Here is a 16,674-nt window from a genome sequence, read left to right on the forward strand (position 1 = left end):
CTTTGAAACCATTTTCATGTATGACTGTTGATGGCCATGCTTGTTAATACCTCTGTCCTAGTAACGTACTTCAACAATAATGCTTGCAGTGACCATGCAGAAACCTTTACATGATCATTTGCATCTTGCATTGTGTTAATCACAGACCTCACGTTAAGTTCTCATCTACATTCTCATATTTGTGTATCTATAATCTCTTAAACATTTTGATGTGGTCAGACGCATCCATCTAACATGTTGCTTTCTTGTTTGTGTATGGATCCGTGTGTGTGTGCGTGTGTGTGATGATTGTGCTGGCTTGTGTCTGGATGTGCATGTGGCTTCTGTGCTTTTGTAGGTGACCTTTGGGGATGCCATGAGGAATAAAGCGAGACTTTCCGTTACAGGGAGTACTGGGGAGAATGGTCGGGTGATGACTCCAGAGTTTCCCAAAGCTGTCCACGCTGTCCCGTATGTGAGACCTGACATGGGACTAAACGTCAGCCTGACAGATCTATCCTGATCACTGAGAAACTCCTGAGTGCCTTACAATGGTTTCAATAGAGTGATTTTTTTTTTCTTTTGTCCCTCGTTTCTGTTTTGGCACTTTTTTTTATTTGTCTTGTGAAAAAGTAAAGGTATGAGAGAGATTTCTCTTTCTCCACACAAAGACTTTTACTGTTGCTCTCTATCTACATTTTCCATAAAATAGCTTCCCTTAAAGGGTGGAATTTTACTCGAAATATAAACAGTTGGCTTTTGTTTTCTAAACTTGTGGTATCGTGCTTTCCTACCTGCTTGAACTGGACTGAGAAAGAAGCAAGGGCTTGATTCACGGCTGCAGTTTCTCCTGGGGGTCAGCGATTCAGTCAGCCCCGCTGTATTTGTGTGCCTGAATAGTGCAAGTGCGTGTGTGTGTGTGTGTGTGTGTGTCGGGGTGTGTGAGAGAGAGGGAGGGGTCAATTTATTGATTACAACTGTTTCTGTAGCCCCTACCGCCAAACTGGATTTTCAAGCACACTTGATATCACCTCCATTAAGATGTGAAATGGATTTTTTTTTGTAAGAAAATTTGCAGAGAAAAAAATGTACAAAAAAATATTTTTATGTATTTTCACAGAATAGCTTTTAAATAAACTTGTATACATACTGGTTGGATATGAACGACTTAACGTGAGAGTTCAGATAGAAAGTACTAAACAGCTTCTAGTTCCATATTTGAAAGCCAAAAACATTGCATAAGAGAGTGAGATCTTAAAGACATGTAATTAATTCTTAATAAAAACTTTCCTGTATATTTTATTCTTTAACATTAGGTGTTGATATGATCTATATGTCAATGCTTGACATTTGGAAATAATCCTTCTTAGCTTTTTATTGTTGGAGTTGTTGCAGCAATTTTCTTTTGTTCTTTTGTCTCTGTTGGCTTCAGTGCTTTTGCTGTTTGTAATCTTTCTGATGAGGACCAGAGTCACCGCTCTGTTTTCAAGAAGAAACATAATCTGTTTACATGCCATGAATGGAAAACAATGAACAGGATGATACGGTATTATAGTATTACATTCGGAAGTGACATGAAGAGGAGGCATCCACTTTCATATGGCTTAGGTGAAGGTCCAAAATGCCAAATAAGTAAGAGTGCCAAATTCTAGTGCCAGTAGGTATAACTATTGTCTTACTATAATGAATAACTGTCATCTCAGTGAATGTAAATGACTCTGATACATTCTGTAACTTTTGTATCTAGGTGTACAGTTGGTGGCAATGACAGTGCTAATAACAACAGCCTTTTTGCTTTGTTTTTCCGTCTCCATATTTTTTGCATTGATCTGACAATAAAGTAGCACCGGTTGCATGTTGTTGCCACATTATACTACATATGTTTTTTTCATTAATGCCATTTGTTTTCACTTTGTTGTTGAGACTGTGAGGTTACCTATTTGAAATTGGAAATATAATGTAAGACATATACATATATAAATATAGATATACACACAATATATATACATAAATCATATATTTTATATAAAAAGTTGAAATATTTAAAAGCTGTATCCCGTTACAAAAGCTACTTTGCTTCCGTTAAATACTACATTTATTTGTCAGGTTCTGAAAATGCTTTTAAATCATTTTCAGTTCTGTTTTGCACTATTTTTTTTAAATGAGCACATTTGTCTTCAATTCCCTGTCAAAACTCAACCTAAGCTGTATTATTTTCAATGTTTCTTCAATTCAACATTATAAACAAACCATAGTTGCTAATCAGTTCCATTACATATTCAGGCTTAACACTGACATTTTGTATATGGAATGTGTGCTAACTTCATTATTTTTTGAAACTATTTCTAAATAAAAGTGACTGATTTCTTGTTATTCTGTGCATCATTCATTAAGGTTGATGTTATTTACCCTGCAGAGTTTTTCAGCAGCATGGATCCATATTTATTCAGTCCGTTGAGCGCTATGCGGTTAGATCCATCGTCTACATACTCTTAGGTTCACGGGGGTCATTGTGCGAGAGGCGGGACACACCTGGCACAAGTTGCTAAGTAGATCACAAATGAGTAATTTTAGAAAACATCTTTGCAGACTAATCATCTTTGGGGAAATACAGGCTTAATTAATCAGTGGTTCAATAAAAAAAAGTGATGAATATGTTGTATGTCTTTGAACATCAACACCAGAAGATGACATGGCTCCCAAATCGTCACTGTCTGAAAATTTTACACTTCACCCAAACTCTGGGAGTCTCATTTCCAAATGGAATATAACATTTACTTTCATCTGAACAACAGTCCAGTTTTTTTTCTCCCAAGTCAAAGTAAGACATGTGATATTGTCTCTGGTTCAGGAGAAATCTGAAACATCTTCTGAATCAGAAACATGGTTCTAGACATGGACAACCATTGTCATCGTTGTGGTTCATGTCTTGGATTCGCTCAGGTTTGGTGGATGTTGAAGCACTGATTTCAGATGTTTTGTGAATCTTCGCAATTGCTACACAATCCTTTCAAGACTGCAGTTATCCCTGTTTCTCAAGCAAACTTCTACCAGACTTTTTTCTTTCACTAACCTTCCCTTAATATGCTTGGAAGTAGCACTCTGAACAACTAGCTTCCTCAGCATTCACCTGCGGTGGCTTGTAATCACTAGTCTTCTGATTGTGTATTTGAAAATTGTATTACTCTTATGCAAAAATCCAAAATCATGAATGCCACCATAAACACACTTGAATTCTATTCCTGTATGTGGAGAGAGTCTAAAAACACATGAGTTCACCTTTTTGAATTTAAATACTGCAATACATTTTTTGTGGTACAGCTGCGGATAATCTGAAAAGACAATTATTTCAAAGATGATTTTACATTAAAGTACTGCTGTCATTTGTTTTGTAAAATTTAAAATAGAAAACTTAAGAGTGTCGCAGTTAGTGGATCATATTGCCAAACAGAAGAGAGTAAAGAGAAATTTTATGAAAGGTAATTTCATTACACCAATAGGGAATTCATTTTTAGATTACCCATAAATAAAATAACACAATACTAGTGTCAAATAAACTGTAGTAGCCATTAGTATATGCAGCAGACCCTACAGTTTTATGCTTTTGAACATAGTAACAGGGGCAGGAACAAAAGAAACACTGTCTCTTGGTTTTCCTTGATGCCGATTCTCACTGCTTGCTGGGAAAACCAAGAGTAGGAACCAGCTGCAGAGAAAACATTGCACATCTTTAAAATAAAGATCTGAAAACAGCATACTAGCTACATGTCAGCCTCTTTAACTAGAGAAACTCATCTGGTTTCATTAGCCAATCTCATATCACCATACCAGGCAATGATAAAAAACATTTACACCTTTATGTGAAAGGGTTATTAAATCTCATAAAATATTAAAAACTGGCATTTGTACTTCTGTCTTGCATTATTTTGAAGCTGCAAAAATTCAAATTAAGACAGAATTTTCAAGAAAAAAAACATTTTTAATGCTTGTTCCTGTCAACCTGTTAGATTGAATCGTTCCTTATTATAGTTGGTGCATGTTTAGGAGGAAACTTCCAGACTTCAATTTATTGATCTTTAGGTTTAAAAAACCTCACATTTAGACATTTGGAGATGGTAAAGATCCTTGAGCACGGCGTGGCTACTTGTGTCCGACAGGCTGGTATTTCAGAAACTGCTGTTGTCACACAACCATTACTCAGCTTTAAAGAAAACAGTCCAACAAAGTAAATATCTACCACAGAAGAACAGAATAGATGGTGTTAGCAGCATTTTGTTGTGGGAATTCCTTCCTTCAGGAATGAGAGTGAAGTGAAGCTGGTTACATAAAAAGGAAAGCTTATTTTGATTTAGAAACTTGTACTAGCCAGATACAGTGACTAGGCATGTCTTATGCAGAAATGTTACGAGTCTAGAAAAATTCTTGCTTCTCAGGTCGCTTCATCTCTGCTCCAGGTACACATGCTGCTTTAAATGCTTGAGCACAAGAGCTGTGGCTCACCATCTGGTGCTGAGTTGGATCAGATGGCTTGGCAACTGGTCACATCTGGTCATCAACATTTTTATCTGCATTTTTCCCTAAAGATAAATTTTGAGATTTTTATATTTCTCAGCCATTTAATGTTGTTCTTTTAACGCCTTACATTTACATTTGCTTGCAAGAAATTGGAGAAATCCTAAGCTTTGTTGTAATTTCCAATGTTTGAAGACATTTTCTATCCAAAAGGTTTAGTCTAACTGGAAACGAATAATAAACTGGCAAAATAAAACCAATAATTCAAATATTATGATAAAATAAGACATTTTCTTTTCTTATTATAAGCACCGTTCTGATGTTTGACTTTTTCCAAGTAAGGAGTGACATTAATTATTTTTGCTTGGAGCATCGTTTTGCATTTTTTATATGAAACAAGAAATCTTTAAAGGTTAGGAATGTCTCGTGGATATACTGCAAACACATTGCTCTTTTATCAGCAAGTCTGGCTTTCTTTATCATTCAGAGATTTCTCTTGTTCTTATTATAACAAATTATATGACAAATAGTGTTGTGCTTTTGTTTAGCTAAGCTGTGAAATTTTTTTATTTGTAAAATAGATGTAATTTTTCAGATAAACAGAATAATTTCACCATATCATCCTCATCATCTGTGTATAGTCAAGTGTTCTCATGGGATATTAGTTCAGCCAATCAGAGCGCAGAGTGATGTGTAAAATTAATCTTCATCCATGAGAACAATCAGACAGCAGGGGGCCGGCTCATTCTCCCTCACTTCCCAACGCTACATTGCTAATCAGCGATAGTTGTTCTGATGCTATCCTCACTGGACTGAAGCTAATGATGACAGAAGGTAAACAGAGAATGGCCTGGATCTGCAGCCTCATGTAGATGTCGTCAATAGTGCAGCTGGGACAACGGAAAGGTTATTTTTGTTAAGCATGCTCAGTTTAAATAGTTTCAGGAAAACAAAAATAAATCCTTGGCGGTTTTGTGACACACCTTGATTCTCAGTGTTAACATTTCAACCAACTGAAGATTTTTCAGAAGTGCTTGAAAAAAGAAAAGTACTGAGAAAGATCTGCTTGTTTGGTGGCCAGAAAACCTCAGCTTTAATAATTGAAATTAATACAATTCTTTGTTTCAACACGTCATGCATTAACAAAATGCTTAGCCTGGCCTTTCCTCAATCAATCCTGTTTTTTGCTCCTCATCTACAACCAGTAGATTGTACTGGTTGTACAATCTACTGGTACAGCCAGTACCAGTAGATTGTACTGCCATTTCTAACTAACCCACCTGTTGGGATGTCTGCTGTGCTTAAAGTGCTGGTCTTTTTCAGGTTTTTGTCAGATCTTCCACTACCTTTACCTAACACATCATGTTGCTTGAATTAGTTTTGTTGTTAATAAAAACTCGTCTTCATTGAGGTACCAGAGAAAGATAAACTGTTATTGGAAATTTAACTAAATCATCTTGGAAATTCCTAAAGAGCAGGTACTGGATTTTAAAAATTAGGTTCTATAAAAGATTGTAAGTGGTTAATATCTTACCTATAGGCAATAACTTTATTGGCACCCTAAAGGCAGTGGGAAAATCAATAAGAATTAATTTCACTTCTAATATTTTGTTGCTTTTTATCCTGCTTTATGTATTTATCAGACAGATTCTTTGACTAGAAAATCTTTATGTTGCATTTTCAATTTATATATGCTTACAATAGAAAGTTTGGTGTCATGATGGTTTTGACTTTTTGTTCTTTTAGTGAACTATAAGGGTGTTTTTACAGCTAAGGTGTTTAATCTGTTCTAAGCAAACTCTTGGTGTGGTTTGTTTGTGCACATGTGAATAAGGAAATTGGACTAGACCGCCTGCAAAAACAATTGCACCAAGTCCATTTTAAGGAGTTGTTTAAGTGGTTCCTTTATGGTACAAGTGTGATAGAACCTGTCCAACAGCATTATGTTAAAAAACTCAGTCGATGGCTGTCCCGAAGCCAAAAACACATTGCATTGTGGGATGCTGTAAAGTAAACAAACTTCAGAAATCAGCTAAAAATTATCATAAGAATGCTTAAGTCTACAGTTTTTCAGTAACTACTGGTTAATAATTATAAATTTTAATGAAGTTGAACACTGATGGTCCTATAGAGCTTCCACTACCTTATAGTGAAGAAAAGTTGATATTATGTATAACAGTCAATGCAGAATCACCACAACATAAAATATATAATATGTTTTTGACGAAACATTATTTTGCGACTTTGACTAATCTCACATTCGGATAGAAACTGATGTGAAACTTAATTTAACATCAATTTTGAGAGTACAACAAAACATGCAATAGATAACAAAGTGCCGTGATTTTACATGAAAATTAGCTTTTCCAATATGTCGGTGTCTGCTTTAAATAACTGCCACAAAAGGAATTCTGTCATGTTACCCATTGCCAGGTTTGATATTAAGTGCCATCAATGTGTAATATATTATCAACATGGTTGGAGTGTACCTCCTAAAATCAATGACATTTCCAAGGCTGATGCGACATTTTCAATTAATTTCTGCTCTTTTCAAGCACATCTAACAATAGGACGGCTCATTACTGTTTACTCATTACATTTGTCAGTCGCTCTAGCAGGACGGAAGGCAATTCCTTTACAAGACGTGTTCTAATCACCGCAGTTGGTGAGCCTGAGCAGCTGCCAAAGCAACACTTTTCCCAGCCAGCCTAGGTGGTGGGTGGTGTAATATGCTGTAAAACAGTTATCCTCTGGCTGGGTTGTCATGGCAACAGTGTTAGCTGGGTTTCTCATGTTCCAGTACAGCATGTGATCTCTGTAGCTGCATGTTGGTGCAAAAAAAGTGGGGGGAGGGGTTGTTTCTCCATGCTTACCACCATTTTAAGTCGCCCATGAGAACATAGGAAACAGCCATCGAGTGCTCAATCAGCGGGGTGACTTTCGGGTGAATTGTACCACCAACCTCAATTCAGGACTGACCGACAGTGAGGCGTGCCTCAGTAGAGCCGAGATCTTCTGTGCTGAACAAGGTTAGACAAATCCACATAGTGACAGATAATAGCTGCTTTTGTTGTCGTTTTCCCCTCGCCTCAAGCAGGTCTGCAAGAAGCTTTGAGGCGCCGCTTCTTTTTCAAATGTCACGGATGCACAGTTGCAGCTGGGTGGAAATTGTGTGACATTCAGACTGAAGAAAAGATTTCTGCTTGCTACTGTGGTGACAGGCAAAGCTCTATATGTGTTTCAATCAATATGTAGACCATCAATTTTCTTTGACTAACAAGATCAAAAGCAGTCAGAATCAAACTCCTATCTCATTTCTTGCAGTATATGAGTTGAAAATGTTTTCCTCTCCCCTTCAATTAGTTGAATTGTACATGCTCACTTTAATACCAGAGCTGACTGAGAAATAAAGTAATGGTCTGTGTGGAATAATACAGTGATGAAAGTAAATAACAAAGCCATTTTCAGTCACTTTCTTGAAGCACTCAGGATAATGAAACACAGAGACAGATACATCTAAGAACATTTCAAGACGGACCTGTAAAAAACTTCATATAGACAATATAGTACTATAAGCAGCATGAACTAAAAAAGATGTTGTATGACATCCGATAACATGAAAATTATAGAATAACCAAAACTTGAGTATTAATGCAGCAATTCAAAATAAAATAGCAGCAAGAATTTAAATCACTTAGGAAAATTATTTACGTTGAGTGAGAAATGGAGGATTTCCAGATTCTACTATAGTTCATCAATTTATCAAATAGCATAGCATTTAATAACATTTTGATTACTTTTTTTTTTTTCTCAAAAATGAAGTGCTTTGAATGTTCTGTAGAGGCCCAGTCAAAGTCTCAACTAAAATCTGATAATCTGTCAAGAGTTAAAAATTAAGATAATTGCAGAGCGGCCTTTAAAACTTCAAAGACTTGCAGCTGACTGCAAAATATTCTTCATCAAAAATATCAACGAAGTGCAGAAGATGAAAAATCCCAAACAAAGTTTTTCTTGTTATTACTGACCATGGTGTACATAATTTTTAAAAAGCCGGGTTTTTTTGTTTTTTTGTTTTAATTACAATGCAAATAAAAACAGGAACACTATTTTCAGTTTTAATTTCATGAGACCAGAGAACATGTGTCCAGCATGAAGGTCTTTGTCCCTCAGTGAATATGCAAACTGTAATGTGCATTTTTATGTTATTTTTTAAGTTATGGCTTCTTCTTCTCTGAGTCGCCTTTCAGCTGATAGCGGTACGGGAATCATTTCTCTGTTATTACCAACTCTTACCAGCATTAGTGTTTGTAAAGTTGTTTGTTTTTTGTTTGAGACGTACATTTTTGTTCTGAAACTCATTCACTCCTGGGACTTACAACCCATCAACTTAGTGTACGATGGCCTGACATTACTACATTACTATGCTGTTAATAGTTATAATTGTTTAAAACAGTGGAGAATGGAAGTGGAAACTGATCTGTTGGGGTCCACAATTATCTTGATGATAACTTGTCTGATTTATTTAGATTTTTTTTTATCATGTCACTAGGAAACAGTATGTCTGAGGTACTGTCTTAAAAATCCACCCACAACAGAAACGCATAGTAAATTGAATGTATGTAAACTTGTAAAAGTAAATATATGTAAAAGTAATTTGAAAAAGCTCAGAGTTGTATCTGGCTATTATGAGTGTATTCAGCTGATCCCCAACAAACAAAAGAATATTCTCCAAACAAAGTTATTAATTCTTTACATTTCCCTCATAACACTGTTACAATGTGTGGTTTAATACCACCAGCAGCCTTGACTCTAAAATTCATCTTAATATGCTTGCCAGGGGCTACATGTCCCAGATTTAGATATAGTGCCATGATTGCTTCGAGATTTAACTAATTTACATTTAAATTCCTAAAGTCTTCTTATTGAATAACCAAGACTGCACATTTAGCTACTTAGCTAACGTTGTTATCCAAAGTCATCCAGAGTTGGAAAGCTGCGAGAGCCGGGAATGAAGGACTGAAGACCTTCCAGATCAGGAATGAATTACTCTATCGCTGTCTGAGCAAGAAACATCCCCACAGGCAAACAGCTGAGCCCTGAACGCAACACCATGTCAATATTACCATCATCCTCAATCACCACATCCAGCAATCTGAAGATAAAAACATCCCAAAATATTAACAAAATCCATTCCTACTTTACAGCAGAAGGAATAATACATTATGTTCTTCACTCATGATGGTATTTTATATATTTTCTGCACTTTTAAAATTTTCCTTCTGTTCAAATGGTAAATAAAATCCTTAAAAGAAGAGTAAACCACAGCCGAAAACATACTCGTCTTTTAAATGTGCTCCTAATTTAGCTAAATGTCACCATAAGTTGATGAGCTATAAATAAGTCATCACTGATGCTTCCAGTTTGGAAAAAAATAATCAGAGCTCTGAAGGGAAACAGGTAAACAACATTACAGCTCATCTGATGAAAGGAAATATTATGCAGCAGCTGTTTAGGGAGTGGCACAGTGAGCTGCCATCTGTATGAAAATGTCCTAGGCTGTGAAAGGCAAACCTTTAATTTTTCAAATCATTGTTATGAACTGTGCTTTCTATGGCTAAAGCCAGGCGTCTGATGTTAACCAACTCTGCTTACCTGTTAGACATTTTATTGTATCTCCATGTAAAACTAAATTTGATACAATTAAAATAATACCAAAGGTTTGGGACAGATATCTGAGATGGGAACAAATTGGACTGCCAATTTTCTCAGGTTCAGCTCTGCTTCAGACGTCGCCTGCTTCTTAATGTCTCCCTTGATCTGTCTGGGGCGTTAGAGTAAAACATAAGAAACATAGATCATCCATCTTCACTGAGGACCACCCAGATTGAGTTTTCAATCACATATCTGTTCATTGATTTTAGTACTTTAGGTAAATTGCAAGACCAACTATGCAGATCATATTACAAGAATCAATGTTATGATAATGGAATGAAGAGATAAAAAGCAACCTCATATCAGTGATTCCACATGTACATTTTGAGTGAAGCAAAGGCAAACAAATATACTAGTAATAAAAAATTTGAAATATGCACTTTCTACAACATTTTAGGTATTTGTGAGCACTAGAGTAATTAACTTTGCACAGCAATAAGCAGGAGCGGTTCTAGACATGGGCCAACAGGGGCCAGTGCCCCTGTAGAACCAGTCCTGGCCCCTTTTATGGCCTAATAAATCAATTTCCTTCTAATAATATGTGCCGCCACAGAAGCAAGATCATGTCTTACATTCACAGTTTTACATTTAATTTAAAATTAAGGTTTTGGCCTTTTAGCTTTAGCTGTAGTGAAACATAATGTCAGTTTTCATGTACCAGATCAGGGGTCCAAATACTGCAGCTCTGGAGCCACAAGTGGCTCTTTGGCTCACTTACTATATTAAACAATGAAATATTTGTATTCTCATTCTTCTCTTCTGTGCCCTCATGATAGAAACCACTGCCCCATGCTGGCCCCATACTGTCCTTTGCTTGCCCCATACTAGCCCTTGCTGGCCCCATGCTGGCCCTCTGGTAAATTTGGTCTAGAACTGTCGCTGGCAATGAGGCAAAATATTTTGAAATCCGTTTAGCTGATGCATGATTTCTCTTGAACATTTTTTTATTATTAGAAAAATTTCTCTTTCTGTTTTTCAACAATTTTTCAAATATAAGTTGTTTTTCCCACAGAAATTAAGATAAAAGAAAATATATCAGCACAGACAGTTTGATACTTTTTCCATGGATGATTGGCCAGCTACAATGTAACTCAGTGGGATCCCAACTTTGTTTTTACCCTCAAAGCACCTCCTCAGTGGGACAGCCATTGATTTTTCCCTCAGGACAATCAAATTCATTCAGCCCTGAGGTGTTCACAGTGGAATTTCAGAGCACATAAATGAAGCAGCTTGATTCAGTTCAGATTAACTATCTTGTATCAAATTTGCTACCTGAAAGCCTAAATGAGAAAAAATATTTTTTTTAAATGTGATCAAGCCTTAGAAGGAGAGCATTTGAGAAATCAATCAAAACAATCTGTAAAAAAATTATTTAAAAAATGCATTTAACACTCCAATTAAAAGCTACATCTGAAAGGTTACAACTTAGTTTACTTTTAATTTCAGATTTAATTGGAAGGAATGTCATGAGCAGCTCACACAGTCATGGTGGAATCAGTTCCACCATGTCTGGGAAAACCCAGGTTGCTTCCAGTGATTTACAAAGCTGACAGCATATAAACCCAGCCAGGAAGTGTTTCTGGCATGAACACAGTCAGCAAGAAAGGGCTAGTCCTGCCAGCGTCTTTGAAAATTATCTATGTGGAAGCAGACGCTGTCTCTTGTAAGAAGAGACTATGATTCTCATTCCCACTGAGGAAAATTCCTGCCCTGCTTGTTATTCCAGTGTCTTGTTTGTCACTCTGTGAGAACAGTTACTGGTTTTACAGAGCTAAAGGAGGGTTAAGGAAGTATTGAGAGCCTTCTTAATGAGGAAGAATGAGCAATTTTATTCCTACTGTCCTAGGGGGTGGGCAGAGCTGGACATATTTCTTCATATTTGCAACTTGACATAAACACCCAGAAATAACAATGGCTCCAACAGGAGATTTCTTACTGAATTCATCAAAAAACACAAGAAAATATACATCTGGCAATTATTGCATAGATTAAAGATGTTTTCTAAGCTCAATGCATTTAATGCTTTCGGTTAAAGTATTGATCTAAGGCCTGGCTGCTGCTGCTTGGTCATAGATATTATTCTTCTAGTTCAATGAGCCAGGCAGGCCAGCATTCCCCGCCCCTCTGGATATCTGCAGGATGGACAGATTACCAGTCCACCACTGGTGCCATACTTGATCCATTTATCCAGCCTTCAATTCATTCAGATGGTTTTCTCATTATTTGAATTAATGTTAGGAGTTTGTGCAGCCCAGTCAAGTTTTTCCACACCATAACCACTTGTCTGTGCCTTTATGGATTTTTCTTTGTGCTCTGGCGCTCAGTCATGTTAGATAAAGAAGGAGTCACCCCAGAAAATCTTTCTGTTGGGTTGGAGGAATGAAATACTCTAGAATGTATTGTGATGCAGCATTAAATGTTCTGTTCACTGGACCCCAGGGGCTAAGCCCAAATATTGAAAAACAGACTCATGGTGCTTTCCCACCTGATAATTTGATAGATTTATTTCGACTGGGGACCAAAATTGTAACATTTGTTATATTTTCAACAGGTGTGGTGAACCCTTTGAAAAACCTGTTCCCGCCCTCGCCTGTGGTGGCGCTGCACCGAGAACCACTGAATGAAACAACTTGAAAAGCTCTGAAGAAGACACTGAGCGCAACATCCTTCTTTATGAAATGTAAACAAAATGGAAAGGCGTCAGCTTAGTGGTTCTAGGATTTCTTTTTTGTCTTTGGTAAAAGACAATGAGCCGTTTCTCCTGCTAGGGCTAAACACACATTTGTTGTGCTTGTATTTACCCAGAATGCCCTGCACTATAGTTTCACTTCCTGTTTTTGAAGGGACCTCCGATCCACTAGCATTTACATATGCATTCAAACCGCAACATAGTTCACTTCAACCAAACCGAGATCTAGATTTTTAAGCGAACCAGAGTTCACTTTTTTGGTCTGTATCAAAGTTCAATTACACATTCACAAATGAATGAACTTCAATTCAATGAACTAGAGTTCAGTTAAAATTGACTCAACAGGGCTGCAAACACAAAGTACAATCCTATCCGCACTCAACTTAAACCTCAACATAATACATTCCATCAAGTGTACACATTCATATTCATTCAATTTGATCCAAACCCAGCAGTTCTGAATCTCCTTTCTGCACAGGTTTTACTGTAGCAGGTCTAATTTAATATCTAGTGAGCTCAGCCAGAGTGGATTGGAGCTTTTCTGCCTCCATGCTCACTTCTTCCCCCTGACCATTTGCACCTGGAATTTGTCCTGCCAGTCATCAGCTGCTTGGCTTTGTGTACTCAGTGCCTGCAATCTACTCAGACCTGCTGTTGGAGGACTGCCTTGGCAGAACCCTTTTTCTGGAACATTAGATCTGTTTGACCAAATCACAATCTGCCTGCACTGCTTCTCGAACGTTAGATGGTAGTTTAAAGTGGAATTATGAAGGTAAAATAATATTGATTTCTGTTTTGGGGAAGCATTTCAATTACAGAAAGATATTTATTGTATTGTTTTTGTATTTACATCCAAGACGAAGAGGAGTAGTTAATATCCTACTGCCTCATGCTGTATTTTACATATTTAAGTCTCCATGTATTTAATCATATCCAGCTCTCTCCATTATCATGCTTCCTGCTGCCAACTCTTGTTGTTGCCCCGGGGAAGCATTGCTTCTCACCTGTCAGAATGAAGTTTTGAGAAAAGGTTGTGATTCAGCTGGATTCACATGTTCGCTCCCCGTGTGAAGGACATGCTTTTTCCGGGTGACTGAAAAACATCTAAACTTGGGGTCAGATGAGGAAAGCAGCCATTTCAATTTTCTGTTGATCAGTGCCAAAAATGAGTCTTATAAGAAGTCTACAACAGAGCTACGTTTGAACTTTTGTAGTTCTAATTTTTCCTATATTATTGTGGAAAGTCCAGTTACAACAAAAACATAAAATTTATTCTTTACTCCTGAAATTTTCTTTTTTAAAATTTATAAATTGTCTGTTTGATCAACCAAACTAGAACTTGCGAGGCAAGATTTCATTTACAAAGAGGACAAATCTATCCAAACTACGCTGTTGTAGAAGTAATGTACCAGCCTTCACATTAATAACTACCATCATGTGTTTTCTGTGCTTGGTTATAAGTATTTTATCTTTACTGTGGAAGATTCTTGGTTCAATCTTCTTTTGACAATTTTTTGAATTCATTCCCATTGGAGGATTTTTTAAACATGATCAAGCTCCTTAACATCACAGCAGAGCATCAGTTCAGACTTTGACTAGGCCACTTCAATATCTTACCTAAGCGACAGTACGTACAGATTAGTTCATCATAAATAAATAACTCTAACTTTTTTATCAACCTAAACACCAATACTTGTTTTTGTACGTCTAAAACAAATAAAGTGCTATAAGTTGTGCTCCTATAGGGTTCAGTTTCAATCCTGGGTGACAAACAAGCATCTGTATATACTGTAAGGTAGTCCAGAAGAACAAACATTGTGTGAAGTTTGACTCTTACGTGTCCTTCCTCCCACACCGCCCTCTCTAAATCCATAAACATATAAACATTCTCAACGTCCTGGTGGATTTAAGCTGCTATTCTTTTCTATCAGGCTCCTTTAAGACTTTTCATCCCTGCAGCCTAATTTTGTTTGGCCGCTGATCTATCAGATCTATGCCAGATGTCAGAACCTACTTAACCCAGAGACCTAAGAGCTACTCCAATCATTGATTTGTTTAAAATCAATGCCACAGGAAAACTTCATCCACTAAAATCCAATCCAAACATGGGGGAGCTGTTCCTGAAAAACTGGTTTGATTGTCATTTGACTGATGGCTTTAAAAGGTGGGAGACATAAAACTCTATAAAGAGTTTTATAGAGTTTTATACTCTATAAAGAGTTTTATGATGAGTTGCCCAGGTAGATTATTCAATACAAAGAAAGAAGGATACTGAGGGGAAATGCCGCACCCCAGCTCTGAAACAGCTGCTGTCTGTTTGCAACCTTAAAGTGCTACAGTGTGGAGGAGGACAGATTGTACCGACAGGTGCTTCTCAGCAGTTCTCTGTTTCTAAATGGAAACCCACGCCAACCCCCACCTGCAGCTTTATTCCTGATATGGCCCAGACCTTCTATTATCTCAGCATTAAATTAGTCTTCTCTGTCAGACTCTGTTCACAACTTTTTCTTGTAGACAGAAACCACAACTGAAACTGATCTGTGTGTTTCCAGACTCATTTTCTATATAACTTCAATCATTTGTGATAAAGCTAGTGATGAAAATATTTTAATTTGTTTTATAGACCAGCTTGTTTGCACTCACCTTTTCAGATCTGAGCACAAATTCTATAGGAATGAGATTAAAGCTTTTTATGATGCCTTCTGTGTATAAATGTATCCCCCCTTAGATGTTTTACCCTTTTTCTGGTTTTTACAAATTAATTATGATCAACATAATTCAGCTTTTTTGACAAAAAAATTACCAATAACTTTAATTTCAATGTTAAAACATGAGTGTGTCTCAATGTCTGTAGCAGCAGGCCCCTGAAGGTTTGTAAAGGTAAAAGTTAAAATGAATGCAGCAAAATCCTAGAGGACAATTCATTTCCATCTGTAAGAGAACATTGACTTTATACAACATTTAATTTACAGAAAGAAAACAACCCGAAGCTTTCAGCTAATGTTACACAGCTCTAGAGTGGCCCAGTCAAAGTTCAGATTTCAATCTGTTAGGGAATCTGTTAAAGGGATTGAAAAGGGTTGTTCACAGATGATCCACATGCAACCTGGCAGAGCTGGAACAGTTAAGAAGAATATAGGAAAATGATACCATCCAGCTGAGCAGCCTGACTGAGACAGATCTGTACAGACATCTACAGATCTGTAGATGCATCTTGAACATTTTTAGAAATGCTTAGGTAAAATATACAAATTTGGAATACTTTCTATAGGCAATGTAATTGCTTGAATTCATTTTGGATTTCAAACTTTAAAGAGATTTGTGTCCTTGTTTTAATATATTTTTCTGACAATATTAAAAATATAAGATGTTTTACTTATTGCAAATAGTTGTTAAGTATTAATACAGCTTTGCATAGTCATTGTTTTACCTTGGATGATTACATGAGAAGTCAATATCGCTCTGACAGACACAGAATCAAGTAGATCTAATTAAAATAAATCCCCGAATGCTTATCTGATATTCATAAATAATCCACTGTTGCCTTTTTGCTGCTGCTTGGTGTCATTTTCAGTCGCTGGCTTTTACTCTGGGAGATTTTCTTGCTCCTCTGTCTGAAGCTCAATGTTCAAGTCTGTCTCAGATATGTTTCTGCTTACAGTCAGAGGCAAGTTCAATGTAGCCTCCACATTCATGATAAATGCCTATTAAACTCCAAAAGCCAGACCATCAGCTGCTGCAGGGAATGACGAATTGATTAAAATAAATTAAAAACACTGACA

At 36.7% G+C, this 16,674-nt stretch overlaps 1 protein-coding gene and 1 long non-coding RNA gene across 8 annotated transcripts in view; both read left to right on the top strand.

Annotated features, from left to right (window-relative positions):
• The window catches only part of gria2b (glutamate receptor, ionotropic, AMPA 2b), a 47,702-nt gene extending 45,353 nt beyond the window's left edge, over positions 1-2,349 (top strand). For 3 of the 7 annotated variants that reach the window (XM_032554618.1, XM_032554616.1, XM_032554617.1), the window contains exon 16: positions 387-2,349. In XM_032554618.1, the coding sequence (XP_032410509.1) occupies positions 387-413 (27 nt within the window). In that variant the 3' untranslated portion in view covers positions 414-2,349. Of the gene's footprint in view, positions 1-337 lie in introns of all 7 variants that reach the window. The other 4 variants (XM_032554614.1, XM_032554615.1, XM_032554613.1 and 1 more) reach the window with 2 other exon arrangements.
• Positions 2,350-7,278: 4,929 nt separating this feature from the next.
• LOC116713967 (uncharacterized) lies at positions 7,279-16,412 on the top strand. The gene is made up of 2 exons (XR_004337963.1): positions 7,279-7,520; positions 12,755-16,412. It is a non-coding gene; the product is annotated as an uncharacterized LOC116713967 (long non-coding RNA).
• Positions 16,413-16,674: the final 262 nt, after the last annotated feature.

The sequence above is a fragment of the Xiphophorus hellerii genome, chromosome 23 (genome assembly GCF_003331165.1).
Source record: "Xiphophorus hellerii strain 12219 chromosome 23, Xiphophorus_hellerii-4.1, whole genome shotgun sequence".
In the NCBI taxonomy this organism is placed as follows: Eukaryota; Metazoa; Chordata; class Actinopteri; order Cyprinodontiformes; family Poeciliidae; genus Xiphophorus; species Xiphophorus hellerii.